The sequence below is a fragment of the Hakea prostrata genome, chromosome 2 (genome assembly GCF_041222555.1).
Source record: "Hakea prostrata isolate BN-2017 chromosome 2, UWA_Hpros_2, whole genome shotgun sequence".
NCBI lineage: Eukaryota > Viridiplantae > Streptophyta > Magnoliopsida > Proteales > Proteaceae > Hakea > Hakea prostrata.
Window position 1 is genome coordinate 8352879 of NC_142601.1, and position 13793 is coordinate 8366671.

The 13793-nt window shown below is 39.9% G+C and overlaps 1 protein-coding gene across 1 annotated transcript in view; it reads right to left on the reverse strand.

Annotated features, from left to right (window-relative positions):
* The window catches only part of RNL (RNAligase), a 52353-nt gene that overhangs the window by 35995 nt on the left and 2565 nt on the right, over positions 1 to 13793 (reverse strand). Inside the window, exons 3-7 of the mRNA XM_089144155.1 lie at positions 10180 to 10230; positions 9926 to 10008; positions 9737 to 9836; positions 8839 to 8917; positions 4109 to 4232 (exon numbers count right to left, since the gene is read on the reverse strand). Of these exons, the coding sequence (XP_089000281.1) occupies positions 4109 to 4232; positions 8839 to 8917; positions 9737 to 9836; positions 9926 to 10008; positions 10180 to 10230 (437 nt within the window). The remainder of the gene's footprint in view (positions 1 to 4108; positions 4233 to 8838; positions 8918 to 9736; positions 9837 to 9925; positions 10009 to 10179; positions 10231 to 13793) is intronic.

The window sequence follows — 13793 nt, forward strand, 5'->3', positions numbered from 1 at the left end:
TCTTCTATCCTATCTGCTCTTAATCTCTTCGAGTCCATCTCGGGTCTCAAGGTCAATCTCGACAAATCTTCCATTTTCCTCTCCGGAGTCTCTGACTCCCTTTGCTCCAATCTCCTAAATATCTCTGAATTTAAGCCTGGCTCCTTCCCTGTTGTCTATCTCGGCCTTCCTCTTATCCCTGGTAAGCTCTCTCGCCACCACTGTGCCCCTATGCTTGATCATATTCGGAAAAGTCTCCAACTTTGGAAGAGCCGACTTCTCTCTTTTGCCGGTCGTGTTGAGCTAATTCGCTCTGTTCTTCAATCCTCCTATCTCTACTGGTGTGGCATATTTCCCTTTCCCAAGTCTATCTCCTTGGAGATGGAGTCCATCTTCTGTGCCTTTCTATGGAAAGGCTAGGTTTCCTCGAGATTCCTCCGCCCCATCAGTTGGTCCAACATCTGTCGGCCTAAATCTGAGGGGGGCCTAGGAATTCGAAGGATCCGAGATGTCAATTCCGCCGCTTTACTTCGTCTCATTTGGAAAATTGTTTCTAAACAAGTCAATTGGGTCTACTCTTACCTCCTCAAATCTGATTCTTTCTGGTCCGTCCCTATCCCTCCTAACCCTTCCTGGATCTGGAGGAAACTTCTTCTCCTTAGACCTTGTGCTCTCCCTGCCTTCACCATTCAAATCTCCTCTGGCCTCTCCACTAAGTTCTGGTTAGATCCTTGGCATCCGATGGGTATTCTCTTTTCCCTTTTTCCCGCCCGCACCATTTATGACTCCCGCATCCCCAAGTCTTCTCTCTAATCGAACTTCATCTCTGATGGAACTTGGCCCCTGTCCCCCACCCTAGCCTCACACAAGTCTGGAATTCCCTTCCACCAATTACCCCCTCCGCTCATGACACTCTAGTCTGGCTCCCCTCTACTACAAAATCCTTTACCTCGGCTCTTGCTTGGAACCTGGTTAGTTCCCCTTCCCCTTCTCCCCCTTGGCCTTCCCTCGTCTGGTTCCCTGGCATGCCCTAACCCTTTGGAGAGCCCTAAACCTCGCCCTCCCAACCCAGGCCTTCCTCATCTCCCGCCATATCCCTGCGAACCCAAACTGTACCCTTTGCTGGACCGGTACCGAGGACATTGAGCATTTATTTTTCTCTTGCCCCTTCTCCAGTTCTCTCTGGAGAAAAGCCCTTGCTTTCATCTGGCCCCGTTCCCGCCGCTCATTTGGGTTTGATCGTGATTGGGTTTGGATTTTGAGTAATTTCTCAGGCTCCTCTATTTGTGATCGGGTTGGTAAGCTTGTTTATGGTGCTATGATCTATCATCTCTAGTGGGAGCGAAATCTAAGGCGTTGGACTTCTAAATCCCGCTCTCTTGATTCGATTTGGAGAGCAATTTATTTTGATGTATTGGCTAGACTCATCAGCATTCCCCATCCCCCGGTTGTTGACTCCCCAAGGAACAGGCTCATTGTTGTCTCCTGGGGCCTCAACTCCCAAATCATCCCTTCTCCCTGAATCCTTTTGTTTGGTTTCTTCTTGTAGTTCGCTGTTCTCTTAATATCATTATTTATTCATCCAAAAAAAAGTCTGACTCTTATTTATTTTCCTCTTCTAAGTTTTTCCAGGATTTTCCCTCCTTTTTCCTTTATCTCCTTTTATCCCACTTTCCAGTATTCCATGTTTACCCCAGCACAATCGTTGCCTTTTTTCTTCAGTTTTGCTTCTTTGTTTTGAATCTCAAGTAACACTACATAGAGACTGATATAGACAATTTATTCTGTTTGATCAGTGAGGGAATTATAAAATGCAAGGTGAATTTTCTAACTTGACAACAGGGTTTCAGGAGCTTGCTGATAGTAACAACAATTATTATGATACAATGTCAAGCATGTGACAAACCTCAAAAAAGGATTCCAATGTGGAGGAAATTGAGAGCCATGAAAGCAATGATTAAATTGATGAGCGTGGGGTTCAATTCAAGTTGAAATTGAAGAATTGTTTGACGATCCAATTTCGATTATGAAACCTCATGAGTAAATTACCATTAAAAAACATTATTTGATAATAACCATCATTCAGTTGACCTTGAGACACGTTGGATCATCACCCCCATCAAACCCACTATTTGTGGATGTCGATCACATGGTGCCAATTCTCTCATTTTACAGAACTCATGGGCGACCTTTTTTTTAACACCTGTAGAGTTAATGCAGGATCCATAGACTAGTTTAGTCGGGTTCCAGTCCAATGGGATTTGATCACATAAGAGTTGGACTTAATTAAATAAATTAGTTCAGTTCTAATATTTAATCTTTATTTTTTTGTTTATTATATTTTTAGTCCTCCCACATAGATATGAGTTAGAGTTGGAGTATTTGTTGTCCTTGTTAAAATTGATTGAATTTTTAACGGGTGTTACTCTTCTTCCTTTTTTTTTTTTTTTTTTTTTTTTTGGAGGGGAAATAATACAAAGCCAAACCAAAGCAAAGAAACATGGCCACATAACCTTACAACAAAGCAAGAAGCACAACACTAGACCAATAAGGACCAAAAAACCCGGGCAAGTAGGCCAAGCTAGACCAAAGCAATCTCCTGTTCAATGAAAGGGGGCCTTCGTTGCAGCACAATGCGAAGGCCATCACAGTAGGTACCATCAAAGCTACAGAATGCAACAGAACTGATAGCATTGCAAGATTGCCTGAAAGTTGCAGCAACAGCTGGAAAGACCATGTGAGCCAATGGCAGGGCGATAGAAACCAACAATACCAACAGGGACAGCAGGGGAGAAAGAGATGACAAAGAAGAAATTGGGAAAGAGGCGGAAGAAAGGAAGAGAGAGAGCGAGAAAGAAGGTGAGGGGAGGAGGAGAGGAAGACTCGCTAGGCAGTCCAACGAACCTACAAACTGGGGAAACCATTACACCCACGAGAGGAAGATAAGCAGACCACCAGCAATGGAGAGAGAAGACCAAAAGAGGGAGAGATGGAAGCCCCCGCACTTGACATCGGAAGTTTCACCCTTCAACTTGAACAAGAAGAAGATCGGATCTGGAAAGTTGTTCTTTGTGGGGCGTAAAGTTGACTTCTTAGTTTAATAAGATTCCTATATTAGTGGGATTTTCTTCTTCTAAATAATCATGTATTATGATACATTTCAGATTGGAAAAGTATGAATATGTCTGAGAGAGCCTTGTGGCTGGTTTTTTAGTGTGAGCCTCTTCCCTCTTCTTCTTATACGATCTCACATCGCTTCCCTCTTCTTCTTCTTCTTATACGATTTCTCTCTTCCTCCTCTTCCCATTCTTCTAATTTCCCTTCAGTGAAAGCCCACCATAGCAGAGACCATTTTCAGGCCTGCATTACTATTCTAACTTAATCCCTAACAAATTTCAAAAATTACATAAGCCAACATCTAGCAGCATTAGAAGCTTCCTTTTTGTTTTTCCTGTTCACAAGTCTTCAAACACAAACAAGATATGTATTCGCTTACTCTAAGTGATAGAACTATTTGAATTGGGACTCTGATTTCTTTCAAGTTCTCTCCCTGAGTACAGTTTAACTTCATCACTTCAGAATCAGACCTGAATATGCTAGTCCAGTTCTTTCTCGTCCATCAAGTCTACGCAAGCTAAACTGTTAAAAATGTCCCCTCTTTCAGGTTCATATCTAGATTCTGGAAAGACAAGCTACTTAAAATATCCAATCAAGTAGGATTGTGGAGCTTTTCTAAGCTAAGAACTTCACCAGAACACCCAAAATTTCTGGAGAAGTAGAGAATGATAATGCTTGAATATGTGGTAGTAAATTCTGCTAATGTTTCTTCTCTTCTTATATGGTTGGCATTCTATTCCCTACCTCACCGCCCAAGTCAGTCTTCATCCAGTTTTACAATCTACGACACAAAATGATAAATGAAAAGTAACAACTGGCATCTTGAGATAAGATCATAACAATTACAGAATTATGTACTGCAGAAGTACAAGAACATATACACAGCAGCATGGGTATTACTGAAAAAACAAAACATCTAAGAAAACAACACAATCAGAGAGCCAAGACAACTCTCCATTATATTTGGTAGCCATTATCTTGGGGAAGACTGACTCAAAATATAAATTCTCACCTTGTTGAGAACAACCAAACATGATTGGTTGGCAAGCGCCATTTCCTACAGAAAGCAATTATATCAGGAGTAGAGTAGAACTTGGGCTTTCCATTGCCCAATTCTGTGACTGCAGTTACCACAACTGCATACAAACAAGAAAACAAGATATTATCAAGTGTAACAGTAAGAAAAATCTTACAAAATATAGGATTTAGATCTCTCAGAAGGGCCAAAACCATAAAAAAGGGCATCAACAAAATGAAGGATAGTAATTTATCTAAGAAAGGTTGAAAATCTCTTATAAACTGTAGCTAAGAAAGGTGATAACTGATATCACTGATTTTTTTCCCCTTTTTCCCCCGCCAATGAATCATCAATCCATTCATCTCACAAACATTTCAATCAAATGACGACCCATACCCAAAATTCTCCTTTAGACACACACCAAAGGCAGCTACCATTCAAGCTTAAGTCCCTTATCTGAGCCACTCCCATTAAGTAATCTTGGCATTGTTATCAAAACTGACTTTCTAAACATATTCAAATATAACCAATTCACATAGAACAGAATGGGTGTATATCGTACGCACATGTGGGAATAGGCAACTAAAGTAAGTATTAACCACTGTATTCACCGAAACCCCACCCCTACATCAATAAATATAATTTCAGGCAGCATTATGTAGAACTTCTAAATTTCCATGCTTCCAATTTGCAAACAATATTTCTTTCATAAGAAATTTAAAGTTATTAAAGGCCAAGCAGTTACCCTCTGGGTGATTGGCCATCAAAGAATGACCTTTAGAGTCTACTATTTCCGATTACAGTAAAATGATATCAATCACATCCAAATGTACCCATACAAACCGACCCCATAGTCAGCCCCAGAAGGTTGTTAGATGCCTGCTCAGGGAAGCAGCCTGGTCTAATGATGTGGTGACTGATAAGATTTTGTTGGTTCAACAGAGTATCTCATGAGGCAGCTCAAGCATGACAAAGAGATGGGACCATAGCAGAAATAAAAAATAAAAGTTCACTAACCGTGGGTTCTCTGGAGCAAGAACAAAGTCACTGTAACATAAACTATCTAAAGGGGTTCCCTAGGGCCTAGGGTAATTTCCCAAACCCTATGGCCTTATTTTGATCCAGGGGTATTTTGGTCATTTTGCAATTTTCATGGTGTCCTAGGTCAGGGTCTCATCAAGTCTAGTTAGTTTGTCTCATTGAGTCATTGAGTCTGGATAGTTGTTAGGACCCTAGATCTCTATTAATTTCCTCTTTGGTTCATTATTTTGTATTCTATTGAAGAATCTTTGTCTAGCTGAGATTCCTAGGTTATGTTGGAATCCCAAAGTTTCAGTCTACTTTTTATTAGGACTCTATATCTACTCTTAGAATCCAAATTGGATCTCTTGAGAGTAAGTCGTGATAGAGTCCTTGTTCATGTGAGAACTAGTTAAGTCAGCGTCATAATAAGAATTAGAGAGTCAATTTGAAGCATAGTTGTCACGGCAATGAGGTGATGCGAGGTGGTTTAGGCTAGTTGAGTCGACGAGGTGGCCTTCGAGGCGCTTTTGAGGCGGTCGAGGCGTTTCGAGGCATTTTAAGTGAAATTTGGGCTATGATTGTAAATAAACATGTATTATGGAAAAGAAAAAGAACATATTAATGCATTCATTTGTCTTGATGATAATGAAGCTTCTATTCTTTTCTTTTTTTTTGGGTAGCAAATGAAGAATCTATTCTGAAAAAGACGAAACAGTAATGAAGAAAATTGGTTTTTCAGCAAACAAGGTCCTAGGTAGAGATCATTAAGCTTCAACATGCTATTTTTTAAATTGGAATAGCTTACTAATTATGGATCATTAGGTTCTAATTGCCAATTGATTCTCTGCCTTCAATTTGGCATCATTGATTTGGTTTTAAAAAAATTAAAATAAAAAATAAAATTCAAAAAGGCGATTTCCTTGGGGTCTATCCGAGGTGACCGCCTTATGACCTAACAATAAAACGATGGCCGCCGAGGGCGCCCGGATGCCTAGGCGACGCCTTAACAACTATGGTTTGAAATCAATTAGGTTTCTTGGTTTGAGTCTTTTGTTTCTTTTTGAGGTTATAAATAAAGCTTGCATTCTCTTAAACACAAGTTAAATTGATTAGATAAAATTAAGATTGAGAGTTTGGAGGAAGATAAGTCATGGGTTTCCTTTGGGAAAGCCTGCGGCAGCTGTAGAATGATCAACTGCACCCATTGTCTTCAAGATCCATTAAATTCCAGCAGTGATCGGCAGCCTTCTTCCACTCCCAAGTAAGTACAGCCCCCTCCCCCTTCTTCCCTAGCCCACCACAACTTCCCCCACCCCCTCTATTTCCTGCGGCAGAACCATACCCCCTCCCCTGTAACCCTAGATCCCTTAATCCCCTCACCCCTTCCTTTTCCCCAAGGATTGCACCCTTCCCTTGACCCTAGTCTTACTTTTAGATCCTCTATCAAGCCATCATCCATTAGGTTTACAGATTTTCTGCAATTCATCTTCATCCTCTAGAAACCCTATAACCCCCAAATTCCTCACCCAAACCTCAAACCCTTTTAGGATTACCATCTCCCCCTCCCATTCTACCTCCTCATAACCCTAGTTGACTTTCCTAACCCAAGTAGGAGACTTCAAAATAAGCCTAAACCCATTAGGAAAAACCTGAATATAAGACAATAACAACAGCCCCTCCCCTCTCTTAGCCGACATTTAAAGCCTCATTCCTCAAAGTCCCGAGGCCCCTACTTAAAATACAATTCATGAATTATAATACACCAGCAGCAAAAACCCTACGTCCCTTATATTTAGCCTTAGATCCCCTTAAGCTCAAACCTCAACCTAATCCCAGGTTTGAAACTACAATTACAACATAGCGTTGAACCTAAAACCCTAATTCTTTTAACCCTAAGCCTGACCGAAACCTTCTACGCCTAACACTAACATTTGCAAACCCTAATTATTTTAAGCTTCCTTCAACTAAAGGCACTTACAGCCCTAAAAGACTCCCGGTCCCCTAAGAGAGAATCTTGGAGTGAGCCCCATTCTAGGGCAATATTCCTATAGGCTAAACCCTAGAATTTGGTTCACATCACACTGTTCATGTGAATAGTGACATAAGGGTTGATATGGACAGCTGATGTGAAAATAAGCCACAGGATATTGGTGGAATATTCTATTAAAAAAATATACTTTTAGTTAGTTTAGTTTCTACCCCCCACCCTTACACTCACAAGCAGAGTCAGTAACAGCTTTAAGATCGAACGAAAAGCCCCTCGCAGTTTGGCAAGAGGGGCCATTTGATTGAAAGTCCCATCCATCAAAAGACGGCATAGAATCACCATTTTTGGCCTCAGAAAGTATATTCTACTCATAAAACAAAATTCAGTCGAAACTTGCAAAATTTCCACCGAAATTTTCCATTTTTGGAACCTCGAAACGAAAAACTAAGGGACCGAAAAGAATCCCAAGTTTCGATCGAAACAGTCGAAATTTCATCGAAACTTGTTGAAACCTCGAAACCTGTCGAAACTTTGTTCAACCCAGCTGGACCAGCTGGTTCATGAGAAGAAAAAAATCCCAAATTTCGTGGGAAATATGCGAAAATTTCGTGGAAGCCTGGGACTTTTTCCTGCAAGTTTTGTAGCTTTCCCAAATTTTTAATTTTTTTGTTTCTTTCATGTTTCCCCAAATACCCCCTCCATCAAGACTTCCCTATCTAAATTGTGTATTCTCTCAAACTGGTTATCTTAGGCATGTTGATGACTAGACTTATAAAGTTACAGTTGTCAATTACCTTAACAACCATAGGCATAAAATGTCATGGGATGTCTATGTTCGTTGGTTAGAAGAGAAGATGTTACAGGCATAGTACTACTCAGCTCATAGGATGGATCCACTCTTGGCACTAAGTTGTACTTTCCTTTTATTGTCAGTTACTTTGTATTTGATGTTTTGAAGTTAGAAACTATATATTGAATGTTATGTACTTAAGTAGTTAAGTTTATAGTGCACTTCTCGGACAACTCTACATTGAATGACATATTTACATTGATTTTTTAAGCAAAATATAGTCAATGTGTTCTTTATACTCTAATTAGCTTAAATGCAAAGTCTCACCCTAAAATACTCCCTAAAACTTGTCGAAACTTACACGAAAAAATCCTAAGTTTCCTCGAAATTTCCCAGTTTCCCATTTTCACTTGGTCGAAACATGAGTTTCCCTCAAATTTTTTCTATGATTCTACTTTATTGCAACATAATCTTAGGTATTATCCAATTTTAGTTTGTTATTATTTTAGGAATTCCTATTTTGATGTTTAAAGGAAGTTTCAATTTTAGTTGCTCAGTTTCTATTTTGAAACGCCCTATTTTATAAAGCTTTCGCCAAGCTATAAATAGGGTTTTTTCATTGCAATCGAAAAACCAGACTAGGAGGAATTGAATTTAGCCTAATAAAATCCATGTTCAACAGCTGAGATAGCTGTGGATGAGAGACTTCCCCTACCCCTTTCTTCTTATTCTTATCTTTTTTATGTTCTTATTCCAATGTAAACAATAAGTAAAGAAAAGGCAAATAGGCAATAAAATTCAATTGTATACAGTTTGTTCATCCTTATTGTGTTGATTCTAGCTGCTCCTGCCGATTACCGAAGTTCAAGGTTCACTCTTGCATTAGTCCATCTCAATAGAAAAAAGAAAATTACCAATTCATACCATAATCTTCCCGGGGTCGCTGACCATGATCTCCTAGAACAGCAGTTACAAGTTCCATAGATATGCACATACGGTTCCTCTGAAAGAAAGGTCAACCTAGGTTATTCCCTTCAAAAAATGGTGAAAATATGGTAATAATAAACAACAAAGTTATCCGAGTTAAATGTTACCAATACACCATATAACTCAACAATTCCTTCAAAAACATGATCAATAAAATATTCATAATACCGTTGACAAGCAAGCCCTAGTTGACTGAAAGTAGACAACAATGAAAGAAAACATAACCTAAAACAAAAGGACAACTGGTATGTGGAGCCTAATCAACCGCCAGGAGATGCACTTGCACATATGACATAACCCACATGTTAGATGCTTGGATTACACCACCAAAGAAAAACATGGTTGAACATAATTATGAGAATTATCAGTAGATAAATGAAGCACGAAAGTAATATTAGAGAAGGGTGTAACTATTGATGCACGTGGCTATAGCCACTGCAGCGCCATCATGCATGCACCCTTACACCCTCTTTGCGAATAAGTTGTTTCCTGATTTGAACCCATGACCACTTCGTCATAGAACCTTACCACGTCATTAACTTTAGCTGCCTAGCCACACAGACACATTTCTTCTCCAAACAAGATTTTGGTCCAACCTAAAGTTGGCTAACAAGAGGTGGAGGCAGGAGGTGCATGTCCATCGAATGAACTTTCAGTTATGATAGTTGAAGAATTGTTCCAAAATTCAGATAAAGTTCTTAAACCTAATTTATTATCATCAAGCTCGGTTAGACAGCTTAGGCCACGCACTGAGAAGAACCTACAACATATAATACAAGCCAGCAACCATCTATCTTGGATTATTCATCTCTAAAACAATCTACTGCATTAATACCTCAAGAAAATCATTGAATTCTGTTTGTTTTTTTCTTGCTTCAGTGCCCCATGCCTCGCAAAATATTCTTCCAAGAACAAAAACCCCAACAGCAGTATATCTGGACAAAAAGTGTATTTTTTTTAAATTGCCAGTGAAATAAAAACTACCACTAAAGAAATTCAAAAGCATGTAGAATTAGAAGCATACACGTTTCCAAAGCTGTTCTTTGCATATGCTCCACCCTCATGCCCCGCATACATAAAAAGAGACCCTGAGTGCTTAAGTGAGACCTGTATAAAGAATTGTTTATCAAAGTCGATAATAATTTAAGATTAATCAACTAGACAGAAATATGCAATACTATGTTATAATAAAACTGTCGGTTGTTTTAGCCAATGAGAAATTGCAAAGACTCAAAAAGCAGAGTTAGTCAGAAGGAATAGGATAACAGTAATACCAACCTCCACTGTGGCCAGGCCATGAGAGACCATCTCTATCATTCTCGTCCGAACCTACCATTAGGAAAATAGTACCAAATTAGAAGTACCCCAGAACCCAAAAGGATGAAAAATGAAGTAGAAGATAAACTGATCTAGTATCAAGTACAAAAGAGGGAAGGCAAATCAGATTATTAATCATAAAACTAGCCATGAAGTTAAAGAATATTGGATCAATGTCATAACAATAACCATCCCCCACCTCAACAAGGCCTTGTCCCACAACATGAGGTTTGCAGCATGAATCCTATGCCATATTGCAATTCCATGTTTGCTTTGTCATACCTTCTCTGAGTTCTCTCACTTTAAATTTCCTTCATTCTCCCCCCCCCCTTTTTTGGTGGGGGAGTGGGTGATGTGAACACAGATTGACACCCCTAGCTGAAACCTAGAGTGGGCACCAACAGCCACCCAAGCAAGCTGGCAAACCCCAGTACAGGGGTATTTTGAGCATTTTAGGCCCTCTATCAATGCTGAAATCTAATTCATTTTTAATTCCTCATTTGAGTTGTGATTGAGCTCCTTTCCCCCCACCCATGTGATCACAATAGGACCCTGCAATCACTGTAGGACCCCTCCCATCCTCCCTCAAACTCAGTGGCACTCTCCCACCCCCTCTCTGACTTGTGGCTACCAGAAAAGAGCAGAAAACAGAGAGAAGAAGAGAGGGAATATATATATATTGAAAGGAAGAAAGAAAGAAAAAATAAAGGAAAAGATTCAAGAAGTTGCCCAAGGTCTTCAATTCCTTCAACTCCTTTCCCTCCAAAGTTTTCCTAATTTTTCCCTTCAACCCATATCATAAAACCCCTTCTCAAACCAATTCTATTCAGGAACGCAGTTTCCCTCCATCCCACACTAGTTTGGATATATCAAAATTCATCCCATAGAGATTTCTGTTAAGCCCTTAACAAACCTTAGAATCCCAATTGTGTTTCTTTATCTTCCTTCCAATTCCCATCTACCCATAGGTTCCCCTAAAATTACTAGATTATTTGCTTGAAGATTCTAGGCAAATCCTCATTCTAGGGAATCTTTCCAAGAAACCCCTAACCCTAGAACTGGATTCTCATCAAGGGGGGGCTTTTGTCTTCATCATTTTAGAACCTCAATTTCCACTAAGCTGTTCTTCCATCATCCAGTCATTGCTCTTCATTCCACATGACAAATAATAACCCTGACTGACTTTTCCCAAGAATTGCCACCATCCAATGCAACATTTAGCCCATTACCAAGTTTCGTGCCAAACTTAATCAAGAAATGGACCAAAGCCCATGTATACTTTTTTTCTGAATGAATAAATAATTATATAAAAACAAGAGACAAACAAGAGATACAAAGAGAAGCGGGTTGGGGGGGGGGGGCAGCAGCCAGTCAAGAAGGCGACTGAGAGGAACACAAGAACTAATAATCAACCTATTCCTTGGAGAGTCATAAATAGGGGGGTGGGGGAGAGAAATAAGTCTAGAAGATACATCAAAATAGATGGCATTCAAAATCATGACCCAAGATCAAGATTTGGAAGTCCATCTTCTCATGTTGCGCTCCCACCATAGATGGTGAATAGTGGCGGCAAAAACGAGTTTACCCACATGGTCGCAAATTGTGAAGCCAGAGAGTTCTAAGGATCCAATTCCAATCTCGAGCAAAACCAAAAGAACGTCTCAATCTAGGCCAAATAGAAGCAAGGCCTAAACTCCAAATGGATTGGGAGAAGGGATAGGAAAAAACAGGTGGTCCAAGTTCTCATTACTATTCCAACAAAGAATGCAACTGGGTTGGGGTTGGCGGGGATGTGCGATTGATGAAGAAAGCTTGGGTGGGGAGGGCTAAGTTAAGGGATCTCCAAAGGGTGAGGGAGTGGCGGGGGATGTGACCTTTGAACAAAACCAGAGGGACCCAAGGGATAGAGGGGGAAGGGGATTTGAGGAGGTTCAAGGCATAGGCGGTTGTGAATGTTTTGGTGTGGGAAGGTATCCATAAGGTGTGGTCAGAAATAGAGGTTGAAAGGTGGGGGAGGGAGTTCCAGACTTGTGTGAGATTGGGGTGGGGAAAAGGGGACCAAGAGCCATTAACAATAAAAGAGGAGAGAGGGATAGCTTTGGGGATGCAGAAATAGATAGTTCGGGGACCAAGAAGGAAGAATAATATAACCATCTGATGCCAGGGATCTAGCCAGAAAGAAGTGGAGAATACAAAGGAGACTTGAATAGAAATTGCAAAGAGGGCACGGGGGCAGAGGGTAAGAAGTTTTTTCCAAATCCAAAAAGAGGAGGAAAGAATCGGGACAGTCTAGATAGAGTCCGATTTGAGGAGGTATGAGTAGACCCAGGAGACCCAAATGGAGTCATGCTGTGAGGCAATTTTCTAAATGAATTTGAGGAGGCATGCCAAGTTAACATCAATAATCCGACGAATTCCAAGGCCTCCTTTAGATTTAGGCCGGCAGATGGTAGCCCGACTGATAGGGTGGAGGAAATAGGAGGTTTCTTGACCCTTCCAAAGAAAAGCAGAAAAGAGGGATTACAGTGTATGGATGGTAGATTTAGGGAGAGAAAAGATACTGCACCAATAGAGGTAGGAAGATTGGAGGACGAACCGGATGAGAACCACTCTTCCAACAAAGGAAAGAAGTTTACCTTTCAAAAGTTGGAGCAAGCCCATGTATACTTTTAATTGTTGTATACATAAACCCTTTGACACAAGCCAAAACCATTTCTCTTCCATGATCAAACAGTAATTTGTTACGATTGCTTCCATTTCTTCATTTCAATTCTAAAAAGCCTACAAATACCTCTTTTTTCCAAAAATTTGTCAGAGAAAAGGATGGTTTCATTTCCAGATCTGGTAAAGGATTCTCAAGAAGTTCAGGATTAGTAATCCTTTTTTGAAATCAAACGGACTTGACCTAATACATGTGCAAGGAAGGTGATCAAAAAGATTGATTCTTTCTTTTATCTCTTAGGAGCCTTGTGGGATAGAAGTCACATGCATGGTTTTTAATGAGAGAGAGAGAAGTGAGGTTTAACTCTCAACTCTCCCACTCCTACCATTGCTTTCTGTTACCTTAGCTTCAAAGACTAAAATGTTTGAAATTCTTTTAATTCTCATCAACATCTTCATCTGGAAATCCTAGCTATTCTTAGTATGATATTGTGAACTCTCAATGGCGCTTGCTCAAAATATGTCTATAGAACTTCAGAACCTGGCAAATATTTTTTACCAAACAATTTTCTTACCCAAAGACGTCTGATTCAAAATCTCCCGTAAACCTTGCAGACATACTTGGTAGAAACTTGATTAATCAAAGAGGGTCCAGCAGAGCATGGAACTCTTTATTAACCAAAAGGCCATCAAATAGATTGAAGAACAAGGTATAAAATCTTGAGGTCATTGAAACAAAACATGCATGTGAAACAAAATTAACAGGTTGACCAGAATGAATTTTGACGGTATTTCAGTCCAAAACCTATGTCTATAGAACTTCAGAACCTAGCAAATATTTTTTACCAAACAATTTTCTTACCCAAAGACGTCTGATTCAAAATCTCCCGTAAACCTTGCAGACATACTCGGTA